This window comes from Protopterus annectens, chromosome 13.part0, assembly GCF_019279795.1.
Source record: "Protopterus annectens isolate FY-2018-M chromosome 13.part0, PAN1.0, whole genome shotgun sequence".
Classification (NCBI taxonomy): domain Eukaryota; kingdom Metazoa; phylum Chordata; order Ceratodontiformes; family Protopteridae; genus Protopterus; species Protopterus annectens.
This window is the reverse complement of record NC_056747.1, coordinates 665,650,977-665,669,099: the sequence shown is the minus strand read 5'-3', so window position 1 is coordinate 665,669,099 and position 18,123 is coordinate 665,650,977. Positions and strand designations below refer to the sequence as shown.

The 18,123-nt window shown below is 37.9% G+C and overlaps 1 protein-coding gene across 1 annotated transcript in view; it reads left to right on the top strand.

The window, feature by feature from the left end:
• The window catches only part of SCARF1 (scavenger receptor class F member 1), a 509,524-nt gene that overhangs the window by 300,132 nt on the left and 191,269 nt on the right, over positions 1-18,123 (top strand). The window contains exons 6-7 of the mRNA XM_044054355.1: positions 1,943-2,071; positions 14,821-14,924. Coding sequence (XP_043910290.1) covers positions 1,943-2,071; positions 14,821-14,924 — 233 coding nt within the window. The remainder of the gene's footprint in view (positions 1-1,942; positions 2,072-14,820; positions 14,925-18,123) is intronic.

The following is an 18,123-nucleotide window of genomic DNA, read 5'->3' as shown; positions in this document are numbered from 1 at the left end:
TATGCAGGACAATCCTGATTTGAACTGCTATTTATTGTGAAAAAAACATGAAAAATGGCAAATACCCTATGATTTTTGGACAAAAGAATTTTCAGCCCTGACTGCAAAAACAATTATTTTGTATATGAAACACATACATAATATACAATACAGCCTGAATAGCTCACATTCTAGAAAAATGAACCTTTATTCTGACAAAAAGTGAAGTCCAGTACATTTGGTATGTTGCCAGTAAGGTTTTTTTCTGAAAACTCTCATATTTATATTAAGACTGTCCCACTTAGGGCATTTGAGAAAGTTGCAACCAAAAAAAAAAAAAAAACCCGAGAAAGTTGAGGGAGAAATAGATTTGTCTTTGTAGAATGTAGCTGTTAATCTAACAATTGGCTTGAATGCCACATATGGAACACTGAAGCACTTCAGCCCTGACCACAAATTCAGTATTGGGATTAATTTCTAGTGTTGTTAATGCCTCTACCAGACATGCAGTGCTGAGATGCTTCAGCCCTGACCACAGATGCTAGTACTGCATTAACTCCAAATCAGCATCTGCCAATCAAACCCCATAACACTTTGCATCAGGGGCAGCTGCCTCTTTCCTCTCACTCTAGCTATGCCTCTGTCCTTTTCAGCCACTCCCCATACCACAAGAGAAAAGCTAACTGCAATATATAAATATTGTTTAGAGTAGCCTGTCAACAAGCATGTTTTTGGGAGGAAACTGTGTTTTCAGAAAAAAAAGGCACTCAGACACTAGGAGAATATACAGATGCTATACAAAATTCTCTGGAGATCAGGAGCAAACTCAGTACTCTGGAACTATGCAGTACAGTTTGTAACTGAGCCACCATGATAACTAAACTCTGGGGATGCCACATCCCGGATAAAAGAAAAATGCTTTGATTTTCTAGTAAAACAGCATCCATTTCATTCAGTCATGATTCTTTACATGCATCTTTATGCAACTACCAGTCTCAATGCACCCCATTTTCATTAAAGCTACTAAGTGAGGGTACCAGTCACCTAACTGCATTCACTGATACATGCACACAAACACTACCATCACCCAGTTTTTGATGGCTTCACTAATCTCATCTCTGCTTCTCTGACCTTATGTTCTGTTCACTACTTCCTGCCTCAGCTTGTTAGACACTACAAAGCAGTCATTTGACTTTCTGAACAAAGGCTAGGAATTTCCTGTTCTGTGTAATGCCATAAACCAATTTAAAGGCTTTCCAGGTAAAGAAATAACTTTTCACTTAGGATACTTGTTCTTTTTCTAGATATATACAGACTGTCAGGCCAGTAAAAGATGATATACCACATGGATGGCCAAGTATTACTGAAGCCTGAGTTGTTTATCAATTTTTGTGGTATTCATTAAGCTGCTTGTACAAAAATAGTATAAAACAAGAACGTAATACTGTTTATTCTAAAAGACATTATAACATTAATCATAACATTACTAGTAATAAAACTGATAAATTATAGGATAATAAAATAAATTTGTAAATGGAATCTGAAGGCTATTGAAAAAGCAGACTAAGATGCTTGAAGGCTTTCTTAAAGGTACTATGTATGCCACACAGTCACTGAAGTAGAATGTTCCACAGGTCTGTGGCCTGAAAAGTGGAGTGCAGTGTGCAAACAGGATAATATGGACCAATCACCTCTTTCAGTGCTTGAGTAAATATGTCAGGATCACAGATGTGTAGCTAATACATGACTGAACAAACACCCAGTGAAGATTCAAGAAAAAGTATGGTAATATTCCGGAAACATGAATATTTTGAGGTATTAGCTTTACAACAGACATGGGAGCACATTCCTGAAAGCATATGTCTGCATTACTGTAAGTACATGTATCAGATCAACTTCTTTAATAGCTGTACTGATCAGATTCTGAGTAAAGTACTTTTTAAACTTTGTTTTTGTTTCTCAGATGTGACTCTCATTGTTCTCCTGGAACATTTGGATCTGGTTGCCAGCATAGCTGTTCAGAGTGCTGCCGTGGAAACTGTCATCATATCAGTGGAGAGTGTATCTGTCAGCCTGGCCTTTGGGGAAATTGGTGAGAATAAGACTCTTGGCACCTTTTATCTTTGCCATGATTTACACTGATTCTTGGTAAACACATTAAGTGCAATATAGGAATTGAATTAAGTATTCTTTTCTATATGTTTCTGTTATGTTTGTCTCTGATTAATATTAGTGTGTGTGTGTGTGTGTGTGTGTGTGTATGTGTGTATATATATATATATATATATATATATATATATATATATATATATACATATATATATATACATATATATATATATATATTTATATGGGTCTACTTTTCTTTATTGAAATTACATAATCTCGAAAAAGAAAAGTAAAACCCCACTTCCGCGAAAGTGCAATACATCGAAAGTGCACTTTTGCGAAAGCCGATTCACCGAATCAGAAAAAAAATAGAAAACTACTTTAAACACTGTTTTGCAGGGGGGCAAGCCCCCCTGCACCCCCCACATCCCCCCTACTTAAATATACTAACTCTGAGATCGCACTACATTGGGGAAAAGGATATATTTCCTTATCCCCACTGTAACATGCTTCGGCAAATCGTCTTTCGTGAAAGTTCACTTCCGATGTAGTGCACTATCATTTAAATGGGTTTGACCTTCTGTTTCTTGATAAGCTGTGTTTTCGACAAACAAGAGACCCATATATATATATATATATATATATATATATATATATATATATATATATATATATATATATATATATATATACATACTGCATTATATTGGAGGTTATTCATTTTTTTTTTCAACTTTTATAACTGGGTCATGAATGAAATGTGGCCCAAGTAGTTGAATTCACTTAACTGCTAAATAAATATAAAAAATATCCACTACAATTCAACACTTTATCTTCTTCAGACTTCCCATCCCCACCTTTGACTTAGGCCAATGACTGTATCTCTGATAACAGGCAACAGCTGGTGTAAGTATGACTGGGTCACAAAACTCATAAAACTGTGTAGAATCCCTTTAGCAGTCCCAAAATTGCAGGAATACAACAAATTAAGTACCAACAAAAATACAATGTAGCAAATTACACAGTAACACTGCCAGTAAAGCTTCTCACAAGTGCAGTTCTCAGCAATCAGCAAACTGTACAATATTAGTGTAGTTGAAAATGATTTAAATTGCAAAAACATGCAGATAAAGCAGTTAAATGAAGTGCAATGCAGTAAAATAAATCCTTTATCTGCCAAAGACGGCACAGGGTTTATTCAGGACTCTCTGAGAGTGTGGCAAGAATGCTAAGCAGATGGGAGCTCTTTGAAAATGATGATTTGTAGTAATGGAGGACAGCTCAAGAGTTGTCAAACAATGGGTGGGAAAAGTACTTAATCAACTTACACAACTGACAGTGACAATCAAGGGGGGGGGGGGGGCTTTGGTAGTCAGATTACCATAAGGGGCAAAAGCCAGACACACTGGCTTTTAGAACCACAGCAGCAAAAGGGTACAATAGTTGAGGAAAAATTCCTGTGACCAAACTACCATAATATGTTCTGCTTGACTTTCTTTGCAAATGTGATGACCTTGCTTCTGCTCTGATGCCCTCATTTCTTTGTGTATCCAAAGGTGTGCATCCTACCAGCCATCACATGCACTTCATCTCCATCACCCTGGTCTTCCTCAGCTACTTTGCCTTCACTGCCCGGATTTCTGTACCACACAGTAGTACTGGCTGTATCACTGTTTTGTACACTTTCAGCTTCTTTGGCATGCTTCTGTCACACGGGACCCCTGACGCTCTGTGTCATTTGGCTGCAGTACCTCTGATTGTAGCTGTGACCCCTCATTTAGACTTCTCTTCTCCTCAACCCAGCTACTTGAAGCCTTTAATCTTTTCCAATATTTTCCCACAATCTCAGTTTTCATCTTCTTCCAATTTCTCCCATTTGCAGCCCTGACAACTCTTTTGTTTTCACTCAGTTTCATTCCATGTGGCTTTAGGTTTGCATTCCAATTCCCAATTAGTTACTGAAGTTCCTGTTCATAGTCTGATTGTAGTGCCACATTGTCTGCATACAGCAGCTTTGCTGATCTGTCCCCTCTGATCCATTAGTCCATCACAGGTATGAACAGTGAACAGCAGTGGGCTTGAGATGAACCCTGATGCACACTGACTCCCACTATGAATCCCTCTGTGAATTCAAACACTGTTTGCACTTGTGTCACTGGGTCCTTGTACACAGCCTGCATTAATTCTACCAAAATTTCAGAATGTTGAACTACTGCAGGACTTCCCAAATCAACTTTCTTGAGAACTTGTCATATGCTTTCTCTACGTCTAGAAATGCCCGGCTGGATTGTCTTCTCATGTTCAGCTTCTTCTTCTTCTCTGTCTCACTGTAAATATTGGGTCAGTTGTGCTGCATCATAATCTGAATCCAAACTGCTTATCTGCTATATTACTTTCTAATTCTCTGTTTATTCATTTATTGGCCACTGGCACTTTAATGTGGTTTGACAGGCGACTGATACCTCAGTACTGCACAAAGTTGTGAATGTCCCCTTTGATCTTGTACACTGGCACTAGAATGCTTATTTTCCAGTCATCTGGGATATGCCTTTCTCATCACACTACTATGAGTAGCCTTAGGAGCAATTTCACCCCAACTCACCCAACATCTTGATCATATCTGCTGTGACCTCATGTGAGCCTGCCACTTTCCCTGACTTAATTTTCATTAGTGTTCTTCTTGCATCCTCTACGGTGGGCTTGTCTTCCTCTTTCATCATAGGCTGTGTCTGGGCAGTACAGCTTCTGCGGGGCTTTCTTCATTCAGTAACTGCTGGAAGTACTTCCATCTGCCTTTGATGTCCTGTGGACAGGTGAGTAGATTGTTGGTGGCATCCCTTATAAATAGTGTCTGATGACTATCATCTTTACCTTTTTTGTCTTTACTTTACAACCTGATATAGTTTCTTTGTGCCATCTACCGAGCCACTTTCCAGAAGCTGGTGGAGTTTCTCCAATGCATTCTTCTTTACCATTGCAAAGGCAGTCTTAGCTTCTTTGTTAGCCATCCACTATACTTTCTTGGCTTGGTCCATCTTTTCTGTCTCCCACTTCTTCCTATAAACCTTCTTCCTTTTGATAATTTCCTGCACTTCTGCATTCCACCACCAGTTTTCATGGTGTACCTTATTTTCATGCCTGAGCCAACTGCATATTTATTCTATAGTCTTCAAACATGCAGTTTTGAGACACTGCTATTCTTCTTCAAATCCACTGATTTCCTCTTCTTCCTAAGGTGCTGGAGCTCTGAACTTCTGTGCTTTTGTTCCAGTCAAATTCCAGCTTTTCAGCCTTAGAGCCTTCTCTGAGCACTGCTTGCAGTGGATTGTCGCCACCAGTGGTTTATACTGAAGACTAACAGTTTCACTGGGGATGACTTTTCAATCTCTTAGCCTGAAAATCTATGCACTGTGTATTGTACAATTTAACTTATTACATTTTTGCACGTGTCTGGATAAATTACAGCCTGTGCTTGGCCACCACCCACACTATTTTGTCTGTTCATTGTGCAACTCCTGCATGAATGCCACCCTATTATTGTATACATTTCATGTTCACAGAGTACATAAAGATTATGTTCATCTCTACCTTTGTCAGCCATGACTTCAAGTTCAGCTGTAATGGACCCACTTTGTGATAAGCTAGGAACAGGTATTTAGTACATATTTATGCTGTAAGTAAGGTATATTTGCCTTATCCATCCCCCCAAAGTACTAAACCCTGGATCTTTTAAATTTTGTTGAATTTATTAAGAGCTGATGGAGCTGTTACTTATTTATTTATTCATTTATTTATTTCAAAGTCAAAGTCAAAATCAAAGTAAACTTTATTGTCATTTAGATCTGCACATAGTGCAGCTAAATTAAATTATGTTGCTTTTTTCCCAGTGCAAGAAACACACATACATACAGTTACTATTTATCATGCTAGAACATACACTTACAGTCATTACATGTATAATAATGTGCCATTTAAGGTATTGCACAAGTCGATATTGCACAAACTTGAATTTTCACATTAACAGGTACCTGTGAATCAAAAATATTGTGTAGAGTATTGCACATTTAAGTTTCAGGACAGATGAAAATGTGGATATTGCACTAAAGTATGCTACTAGTAGTAGTGATCTTAGAATAAATGGATATGAGAGCATGTCATTTACTGCATTAGTCAAGAGAATAGTCAGTTAATTGGTTAAAAGAGCAGAATGGCTTCTGACATGCCTGTTAGAGTTCAGCAAGCTGGTAGATAATGGGAAAAACTTCTATTGAGCCTGGAAGTGTTACAGTACATGCTGTGGTTACATCTACCCGAGGAAAGGTGGGAGAACATACTACAAGCAGGGTGAGTATGGTCATTTATTATCTTTCTAGTTCTTCCAATACATTGAGATTCATGTAAGCCATCCAAGAATGCTAGTAGAGAGCCAATGATTCTTTCCTCTGCTGTTTGTACTCTCCGGAGAGCCTTGCAATCTGAGGCATTACAGTCCCCGCACTATACAATGATGTTGTTTGTTAGTACAATAGTTGATAGTTCCCCTGTAGAAGCCTTGGAGGACAGACTGTGACAGGTTTGCTATCCTCAGTTTCTGTAGGAAGTGCAAACGTTGCTGCACTTTTTTGACAGTGTGGTTGGTGTGCACTGACCAAGACAAGTCCTCTGATATGGATATACCCAGGAACTTAGTGCTTTTGACTCTTTCTACTGCTACTATCTTGATTTCCAGAGGTTGGTGTACTCCCTGAGACCTCCTAAAGTCTTGTTGTTCAATGACAGAATGTTGCTGTCACACCAGCCTAGCAGATGTTCCACTTCACTTCTATATGCTGTTTCCATGCCGTTCCTGACGAGACCTATGACTGTGGTGTCATCTGCAAACTTGATAATTCTGTAGGATTCATATCTGGCTACACAGTTGTGTGTAAGCAAGGTGAATAGGAGAGGAATCAGGACACAGCCTTGTGGTACACTCGTGTTTAGAGTTATGGTTTTAGAGCTATTGTTTCCCAAACATATCTTTTGGAGTTTGTCTTTGAGAAAGTCTAGTATCCAGTTGCACAAAGGGGTGTTGATGCCCAGCTGGATTAGTTTCCTCACTAGGTTCTGGGGGATAACAATATTAAAGGTGGAACTGAAGTTGATGAATAACATTCTGACATAACAGTCCTTATTTTCCAAGTGAGTCAAGGTTTCATGAAGTGCTAAAGAGATGACATCTGCTGTGCAGTGGTTTGACCTGCAGGCAAACTGCAATGTATCTAGTATTGCAGGTTTGCTTGCTGAGATGTGGTCCTTAATCAGCTGCTCAAAGCACTTCATTACTGTCAGTGTAAGAGTAACTGTAGTGATAATCATTAAGACCTGCTGGTTGTGGTTTCCTGGGTAAGAGAATGATAGTCATGTTCTTAAAGGATCTCAAGTATGATGGCTAATCACAGTGATGTATTGAAAATGTTTTTGAGTACCGATGCCAACTGTGCAGCACAGGCCCTGAGACCCCTGCCCACACAGTTATCTGGACCAGCTGCTTTCTTTGCGTTAACTCATCTCAAAGTTTTCAGACATCAACTGTGCTGAGGCATAGCACTTCCTTATCCTGACTGACGCATAGTTTATTTGCCACAGTTTTGTTGTCTGAATCGAACCTGCTGAAGAAGTTGGTTAGTTTATTTAAGAATTCTATACTGTCGTCACACTGGACAGATGCAGGTTTGTAGTCAGTTTGCCTTTCCATAGATGTCTAGATGTCTATTTATTGGTAACAAGCAGTGTTAGAAATGGTGTGGAAAAGAAATACAAGAAATCTGACATTAACTGAGATGCAAACTCCACAAAGAAAAAAAAAACTCTGAAGATTAACTGAATGAAGATATGCATGTTTGTTATATAACTGAAATATTTATTTAAAAACAGCATAAATCCAAACTACATTTTATGACAGAAGTTCCTGATTTAAGTTCAGAGGTTCAAAAATTATCACTAATTCCTTGATTTAAAATTTCATTTCAAAAGCAGTACAGAGAAATACTTTAACTTGTAAAAACATCCATTGATGTTCATTCTTGCTTTCTCTCATTACTAATAGTATGATATCTGCCCAGCACTAAGTGGAGGCCCCAGAATAGATTGCCTGGACAGTAACAAGTAGCCTTGAGTAACACTGGCAGGTGGCATTGAACTGGAGTGCTTGAAGGTTAAAGGAACTGGAATAAGACATATGTCAATGTTACAAATCAAAACAGTTTCTTTTTCAGATTTATTTTCTGCAGAAGTTGCAACAGCACTGATGTAGTGGAGGGTTCAGCTCGGTTACCTTGTGTTGGGAATATATATTCCAATTAACATAACCTCTGAATTTCTCTGTAGTTAAAAATCCATCCTACCTGGACATCAGCAGAATTCCTTAAATGGAAACCTTTTTAATTGCATTCTATTGTATGTTCTTTGAGTGAGAACCATTGATGTAGGATCTGCACTTTTTGACATTATTTTGTAGCAAGTAAGGTGGGTTACCACACTGTCAGTGTTTTCCCTTGTGTAAACCTTCCCTCTGAAATTATCATGTAGTCATAACACTGCAGGAATGTGTGTCTGTAGTTTTTTGTGTGTGTGTGTGTGTGTGTGCGCGCACGCGTGCATGCATGTGCATGCGTGCGTGTGTGCATGTGTGTGTGTGTGTGTGTATGTGTGTGCGTGTATGCGCGCATGTGTGTGTGTGTGTGTGTGTGTGTGTGTGTGTGTGCTTGTGTGTGTTTGTGAATTTCTGCATATGTCCTCCAGATGTCTGCTGGGTCTGTGTTGCTTCAGCTATGGTCCTGACAAAGTATGCATCAGTCACTACTAGGTTTCATTGAATTACTTAACAATACCTTATATACCTCATACCTCAAAGACTGCCACACCTTTTAAGCAAGTTCCCAATTTAAATTAAACTCACCCTCCCAATCCATACCATCAGCAAAGGACTTGATGACCACATGGTCACCTGTATACAGATAAATACATCAAAGATGAAGCATATGAGATTTGGGAGACATAAATTGAAAGGTGAATATTTAATACAGCACACAGTGATTGAAACTGTAGACTCATTTAAGGACCTGGGTATATGTGTAGATCCAGCTATGAATTTTTCTAATCATATCAAGCAGTTGGTTAATGATAGTTATAGAACTATAAGTTGTATAAAAAGATTTATAAAGTCTGGGCAATCAAAAATGATGGCATCACTGTTTGTTAGTTACATTAGAGTCAAAGTTGAGTATGAAATAACAATATGGAAACCCTATAAGAAAACAAGCTTGAGCAAACTGGAAAGAGTACAGTGGAAATATACCAAGGGCATCCATGGATTTGGAAATTTAACTTATTATGAAAGACTAAAACATCTGAACTTGTACAGTGTCTCACAGATATCTAAGTTGAGATCTTATTCAGGTATATATGACATTTAGGGACAACTACCTCTGGGAATGTTTGGGGTTATCAGAAAGTACTAGAGAATCATCAGACAACCTATCTAGAAGATTCTGTAGGAATGAGAATTGGTTCTCTGACAGAGTAGCTGATGCATGGAACAGACTACCAAATTACATTAAAGCAATTACTAGTTTAGATATTTTAAGAACAGCCTGGACACTTATTATGGGAACAATTGATTTGGTATATTGACAAGCTAGAAGGGCATTAATGCCCATGCTTGAAATATTTGTTTGTATGTATGCATGTATGTATGGGATCTGGCGTATCAGGCTTCTTATTAACCAATAGGCATTGAGCTTCTTCACCAAATCTGTGAAATTATGGCCACCTTTCTTCTTCCTCATAAGGCAATAATCTATCTTTAGGATGGTCATTTAGTCATCTTCCACACCTACCTGTCTGATCCACAAGACCTTCTTCTGATCCCAGGACATCATACCCAATGTGACAGTGGTGCTGACTTGCTAAATGGCAAGACTGAAGATGAAATAATTCAGAAAATACAAGAAAATAAAGCTGGCATGCCGTCTGAAATAGGCAGCCCAGTATGTGAATATTTTTGACTACTTCTTGTAAAAAAGCAGAATAGAAACACTAACCACTGAGCCAGAAAAATTTCCAGAAATTCAAAAATCTTGCTGACTAAACAATTTACAACTTCTATTAAAATATTAAATGTTTCATACATTTTGGACAACTGTTTATTTAAAGTGGGAAACAAAGCATTCTAAAAGAATATTTCTTACTGCTTTTAAGAAGCACTCTGTTTCCACTACAAGCCAATATCATAAAACTGCAATACATAATGTGTTACATTCATCAGACGTGAGATACAGAAACATTAGAAGCAACTTAAAGGACCTAAAAGTGAAGACATTAGTGAGTACGTATGAAGTGAAATTAGTGAAATCAGCAAGAGCAACATCACCTCTAGGCTGCCACGCTTTGTGACATGCAGTTTATTACCTGTGTCACACCATCTATTAAATGGAGATATATAACAGTGGTCTTAATGGGGACGTCTGCTCCATGAGGAAAAGTCATGTAACAAAGTACACTTTGTTGATCTGTGGATTATGCCACGAAACCCTGTTAGTAAGTGACTCTACCATCAGACACTTCTTGTGCCCCTCTACATAGAGTCTCAACTTCTTTCCTCAAGAATTTTGGACAACGCCAAACATAATGAGGGGGGAACAAAGGCCCAAAATTAGGGATAATTTTTAAATATTACTCCAGTTTAACTGAAAAAGTTAATAGAACAACAGGTTCAACATGTTTTCCATCAGTATGCATTTTCTGAAGAATAATAACTATGAAATGGGTCTACTACAAGTGCCCGCATGCTAGTAGCTTCTGACAGACGTGCTTATTGTCACTTGTCCTAAATAGCAAGTGCACTAGCTCCCATTAACCTGATTCTACTTAATTATGTATCCCTCCTAACATCCAACCTGACTAAACTGCATAGTCCTACCAGATCCCTAACTTTAATCCGAAAAATCCCACCTGGACACTAACCCTAACTGTAGCACTACCTTTTCACTCCCTAACCAAAAATATCTCCTGGTACTCCTTAAACCTGTAACTCACCTTCTGCTCCCTAGTTTTAAAGTACCCAATTGTACCCTAACCCTAAACACCCCTTGCATTCCATAAAAAAACTCCTTCCACTCCCTAAACCTAAATTCCCCCTCCCTATCACAGCCTAGCACACAAACCTATACTCCCACCACTTCCCACTCATTCCCCACAGCTGCAGCAATCATGGCTGGAACCAGCACCAGATGACATAGGCAGCTGCCTAGGGCCTGATACTGGCTGGAGGACCTGATAAGCAATACAAAAAAAGCACTCAAGAAGACTCTTGGACCATGTTGAGGGTTTTCTACCTCAATATCATCTTGCCAGAGACTGTTGTTGATCCATTGGTAGAGATGCCAGTGCAGTATGCTGAAGGTCTTGGGTACAAGTCCCAAATAAAAGCAGATATTTTCCTTTCACTTCTGTAATTTTAGTAATGTCTGAGCACAGAGCTTCTATAGATTTGTGTGTGTATGTATCATTTGACTGTAATCACAATGCTGGGGGATTCCTAGCTGAAAAGAAAAGATCTTAAGGGAAAACGCAATACCATCTTTCCAGAGGCTGTTGTTGATCCAGCATCATATTTGCGGTCTGTTTCTCATAAAATGTGTGGCTTTCTGGCAGTGTTGAGGACTGCAGTCACTAAATAATAATAAATACATGAGTTACATACTTTCCTTCAGCAAATGTTTGATAACACAAATATTGCTATCCTAGCATCTTTCTAAGTATGTAAGACTAATATTTAAAATCTTTTTCTAAATACAGGTGGGTGTCTCTGATTCTCGAGGTTAGGGCACTTCAAGGTGCAATGGGTAACACTGTGTGGTTCTCACAGCAATGAGCAGAATTATATTTCTTGGTTATTGCTTATGTATTTGGTCATTCAATCGCAAACAAACATATAATGTGTATGCAGTCATAGAAGGGTCTGCAAGTGATGGTCACATCTGTGTGCATGTGTGTGTGTGTGTGTGTGTGTGTGTGTGTGTGTGTGTGTCTATAAATACTTGGTTTCTGCATCCCAGAGCAGTTATGGTATAAAGGAAGGCATCAACTGTAGTAAACAGGAGCATCATAATATGAGCTATGTTCTTTGGGTATGATCCTTGGTTTTCTGCATTGTTGACCATTAATAGCATTTTTATTATTTGTATGTAAATAAACTGGACACATGAAGTCTACAAGTTTAATGTTAATGTTTTAACTATGAATGCATTTTTAATTTAGCTTGTTTTTTGCAAGCACATGGATGTGAAATGCACTGTGTTTGGGCTACAGCAGTTTGTGTGGTACTTAGTGCAGATGAGTAAGACAGTGAGCTATTATTGAGTTGCTTGCTGTAGTGAAGGGTTCTATTTCCTCAGCCTTTGTTTGTCTTCTATGCAACTCAAGTGATTTCACCAGTGTTCTGGGGCTGCTCCTTAAAAGGGACATTTGAATCGAGTGGGCTGTCCCAGGCTGTTAGCAAATGCATTACACATTTGTCTTTTGAATTCCTGCACCTTTCACATAGATGCTAATTAATGCTTCACTGTATGCTGTTTGCAATGAATCTCAACATATCTCTTGTAGTTTAATGGATTGTTAGCTGCATTTTTAATAAATGTGAGTGTCTTGGGAAGAGAAGCTTACTGTTGCTACAATGTGAGAGTCTTTTGTTTGGCAAATGGCTGTCAGTGTTTTTGCTGTAAAATTTGAAATAAAATAATTAAATTAAATCCAAATCTGTGTGATCATTGTAAAAATAAAGAAGAGAATAGTAAGCACAGTGACAGGTTTGAGCTCTGATTTATGGTAATTGGGGAAACACAGACATGTAAAAGGATATAGGTATGGCTGGGGTGGGGGTGGGGTCCATTGCCCTGGGACCCAGTTTTACCATGGTCAAGCTCTGGCCACACTTACCTTGCTCAGACTTGGCTACTGTGTTTGTGCTTGTGGCAGCAATTCCACTTTGTCTGAATAGCTGCTGTGCCTCTCAATACATGTAGTCAAGTTGAAGTGTGAGCTGTAGCCTGTAACAGCCACTAGACATCACAGTTCCTGGGTATGAGGCAATAGTCTTTGAGTGTCTGGAACTTGGGCACTTACAGTAGACTCATATGAAACTGTTACGTTTGTCATTGTTATTGGCTGAGTATAATTTTTAGTGATAGACCAGAAAATCAAACATTTTATAAGGGACAGGAAAAGAATATGAAGCAAAAGCAGGGACATTCTGCATATATTTTTTGTCATTTAAGAGGTATGGCTGGTAGGAGCTAGGAAAGTATGGATTTTTGACCATCAGACATTCCCTCCTGTGGCAGCACCAATTTAAAAAATTACCTGTCAGTTGTTAGCAATAACTTAAACTATACAGTATTCACCATAAAACAGCAGCATTTTATTTTCACTTCCTAGTGCAATGCACTGTTTCCATATGCTTATACATTTCCCCTTAAAATGCATTGTTTTTGGATGAAAGAAGACTGTATTACCAATCAAGATTTTTAACTCCCTATTGTGTAACCAGTGATTGAATTTATAAAAAAACAATTCCAAATAATTCAGAAATGTCCGCAGTTGTAATAAAAATTAATGTTTTACAGTCTTATTTTATTATTAAAATACAACAGTTAAGCCATTTCCCAAGTGCTGTAATGCTCTCCTTGAAGGGCATTATTGGGAAATAATGGACCTGACAGTTGTATAGAGGCTTTCTGTCTGCACTGCTGGGCCTAATCACATCACTGGATAGTCTTATATTTCCTAATAATGCCTCACCTGTCAGTATCATTACTTATAGGTAGAGTACTTTAAAAGTCAAGTTGTGAAGAAAACTGTCAGACAACGAGGATTTGTGCCTTTTCATTAAAGAAAATTCACAGAAACCAGTACAGTACAGGAACTAATTAAAATAATTCATACAGGATGCTTCATATGTGCAACCAGTTGTAGTCTGTTTTTTCTCCCACTCTCATGGTGACATTTAGGGCTGTTGCTTCCATTTTTTAACATTCCTCATTTCTTCTCCACATATATTATCCCCCATGAAAAGTGTGGGAAGTGGGCTACAGTGTCTGGGACAGGACAGTCATACTGAGGCAGGTAGGGGTTACTTTGCAGTTATGCCACTCAATTTCTTCTAGTTCTATAACCTGAAATGAGTTATTATCACTCTGTGCACGTTTCTACTTGTGCATTCCAATGTAGGACACCTTTTGGTACTTAGATGTTTATTATCATATGACAGATTGCTGGCTTCCCAGTCTCCAACAGGGGTGAACATGATATAGACAGCCCATATGCTCTCCTCCTAAGTAAGAAGACTGGCAGGTATCTAGTTATTCTGTCCTCTTTCCCAAACATCTTTCTGGGATCTGGGATGCTTCTCATACTGAAGACACTGTTGACATTTGTAGATATTCTACCCCCATGTCACTGGGCTATCTAAAATTAGTAGTCTATTGCTGAAATAACATTGATTATGTTGCAATAATAGATGATGCGTTGATGAGCTGTGGACTGGTGTCTGTCTCTCTGTGTTTATTGCTTTAAAAAGTAAACAATAATGGCTAGGATTGCTTTGGGTACAAAACTGGCAGTATTAATTATATGCTAGTAATGTGCAATATAATCATTGTAATTGTTTCTTTCATATATTCTGCCTTTCAGCTGCAATATGACCTGTCCTGAGGGAAAATATGGTGTGAACTGTTCTTCAGACTGCCAGTGTTTCAGGAGTTCTTGCAATCCTAAGTCTGGAATATGTGAATACAGTAAGTGAATGATTAATTGTTAACCCAATCTAATTCCTTTTGTTGACAAAATTCTTCTTATTAGAACTTGTAGCTATACAGCTAATAATCAGAGGCCTATCCTAGTATTCTGGGATGACCCTTTGAACTAACAACACGCCTTGATATACACAAATGTAACCTAATGATCAGTGGAAGCTTGGCACTCGGGGACATGCTACAGATATATCCCCCATTTAACTTGATAGTACTACAAGGTGGTACTCAGTGAGATATATTAATAATCGTGCATTTGTACTTCAAGATATAGCCAAATAATCAATGCATATGTCTGATACTTAGGGCTACACCTTAAAACAGGTCAGATACATTGGGACTTGTATATATATTCTGATAACTAGACCTGACATTGTTGTACTCTGGGACATGCACTAAAAATCAGTATAATTACAGGATATTTGGGGATGCACATAATATGAGTGATATATTCTGTTACTCAGTGAGATACCCCAGTAATTAGTTTGATCTCCATAGCTATGACCTAATATCAGTAACATTCACTGGCAGTCAGGAATACAGATGAATACCAGTAAAATACCTTGCCACTAAAAGACACCGGCACTCAGAAGTATATCCTAAAAATGGAAATACATCCTGGTAGTCAAAATTATAACTGAAAAATCAGTGATATTCCTTGAACTTTGTGTTACACCCTAAAAAAGTAGTGGTATAACTTGGAAGTCTGAAATATGCTCTAATAATAAGCAATGCACCACAGTGTTCAGAGATTTTGAAAGTTGCCTTTTAGATTTACCAGAATCAGAATTGGCTGGGAGATAGAGGGGAGCTATTGAATCCTGTGTTTCTCAGCTTCATGACAGCCTTTGATAATATAACCATGGGGTTTGCATGACAGACTGGGTGAATATATGAACCTCATCACCAAGGTTATTATTTAGTTTGTGTTGCTTCTGAAGAGGCAGTGAATTACTTTGAAGTCCAGTGGCACTATGTTGTGAAGCAGTAATGCCATCTTGTGTTCTTTTCTCATTTTATTTGTAGCAGTCATGCTGCCCCTTTATAGTGTGATTGCAGTATGAGTGGAGGTTTATTGTATTGAGAATGGTACTGTAAAATTTTATATATATATATATATATATATATATATATATATATATATATATATTTATATACATGAATCTACTTCGACAGTCGACAGTCAGAATGTCGACAGTCCGGAATGCCGACTTTCATATGACAGCCACCATATGATCGACAGTCCAGAATGCCGACATCCTGAAATAGAACCACCACCCATCTGGAAACACAGTAAAACTGTGTTATGCAGGGGGGCATGCCCCCTGCACCCCCACACCCCCTGCTACTTATTTATTCTCACTCCAAGATCACACTACACTGGAGGAAAGGGGAATCTCCCAGTCTCGCACTGTAGCGGGATCTCCGCTATCAGTTGTCGGCCTTTCAAATGTTCGAACAAATGGTGTCGGCCATATGAGTTTCGAACATTTGAAAGTTCGAACCCATATATATATATATATATATATATATATATATATATATATATATATATATACATACATGATGTAAATTATTTTGCAGAAAAAATGCTGATGTATTACAAATCCTGCAAAGTTCTGGCCTTTTTAATATGCAAAGTAAAAAATAAAACACTTTCATACCTCTCAACTGTCCAGGTTTTTGCAGAATGTCCAGATTTTTGCCTTATATATTTTGTGTGTTCCTCATAAAATTTTGGTTTTCTGGCAACTCACTGGTCAATTATTGAGGACTGAATTTAGAAAATGACAGACATTTGACTTTCAGTCTTCATACCCTTCAGAAAATTTAAACTAATGCAAAACCTTTTATTCTATCAACTTCCTAAGTTTGTAAGACCAATATTTAAAAATTGTCCCTATGTTCAGGCCTTTGTCCCATTTTTATGGCTTTGTCCAGGTTTCTTGCTCTAGGAGGTTGAGAGGTTTGACTTTAATATACAAATGGCTTAAAAGTAAGCACTTTCACGGTTCACTGACTGTTTCATCAGACAAAGTGCAAAAGCTGAACTCATCAGTTTAAACAAAACACAACCAGTCAGTGTGATAAAATTAAATACGTCAGCAATCTATTAAGCAAATGCTGCTAAGACATGGACTTGAATAGAATATTAAGCTAACAATGGATGCATTACTTACTTCTCCTTGTACAGGCCTAAACAGAACAACAATAATCCTTTAAGGAAAAGAGTAAAAGCTTCAAACATTAAATAAAAATAATAAAAGTTTTCATCTTCAAAACTGGCATCAATGGGGAGGGTTCTTGCTCTCAAAAGCGGTCATAAAGAAACAGTTTAATTTATGCCAGGAAATTTATCAGCTCTTAAGTTCAAAATCCAGGCTTGTTCTCTTGAGTCAGTTCTATTTCTTAAATCCCCCCTCTAATATTTATCAATAAAACCTCTGCAATAAAAAAAACTTAAAAGTATGATCATTACCTGCTTCCTTGATATGCCGAGCTAGTGCATTACTCATTTTCCCATTCCTTATGTCATTAACATGTTTGAGAATTCTCTCTTTAAAACTATGGTTGGTTTTGCCTATGTAAAACACACTGCTCTTGATGCAGTATGCATAGTAAACTAGATTTCTAGTGCTGCAGTCTGCACAAAAAGCAAGTTGTATAGAATATCTCAACATCAGATGGGTGAAACTGAAACCTGAATGAGTATAATGACAAGCCCTGCACTTCCTGCAGGGAAAAGTTCCTTTATGTTGTGAGACAGGTAGGGACATATCAGTGTGCCTTCTATAGCAGAGCTGCCTTTTTAATGACCAATTATTCCTAAACAAAAACTTGAGTACATTGCTAACAATATCCTTTAACTCATCAGATGCTCATAAAATGTTCCGGTTCCTCTTAATAATATTGCAAATGGTGTCAACATCACTTGAGTCGGTCAGTGGAAATCTCACTTGCCTTCTGAATGATTGTCCTTGTTCATTACGTGGCTGTAATGGCTGATTAGAAAAATAAGCTCTACACCTATCATTCCTTTCAGATCGCACCTCAGCTATACAAGTTATCTATTTCTCTCTCTTTATATCCCCTCTTCAAAAATCTAACTTCGTCTGAAAAGGCTCATAGTAAATAATTTTCATCAAAAAACTGCTAAAGAAAAGAATTTGTGATATATTATTGT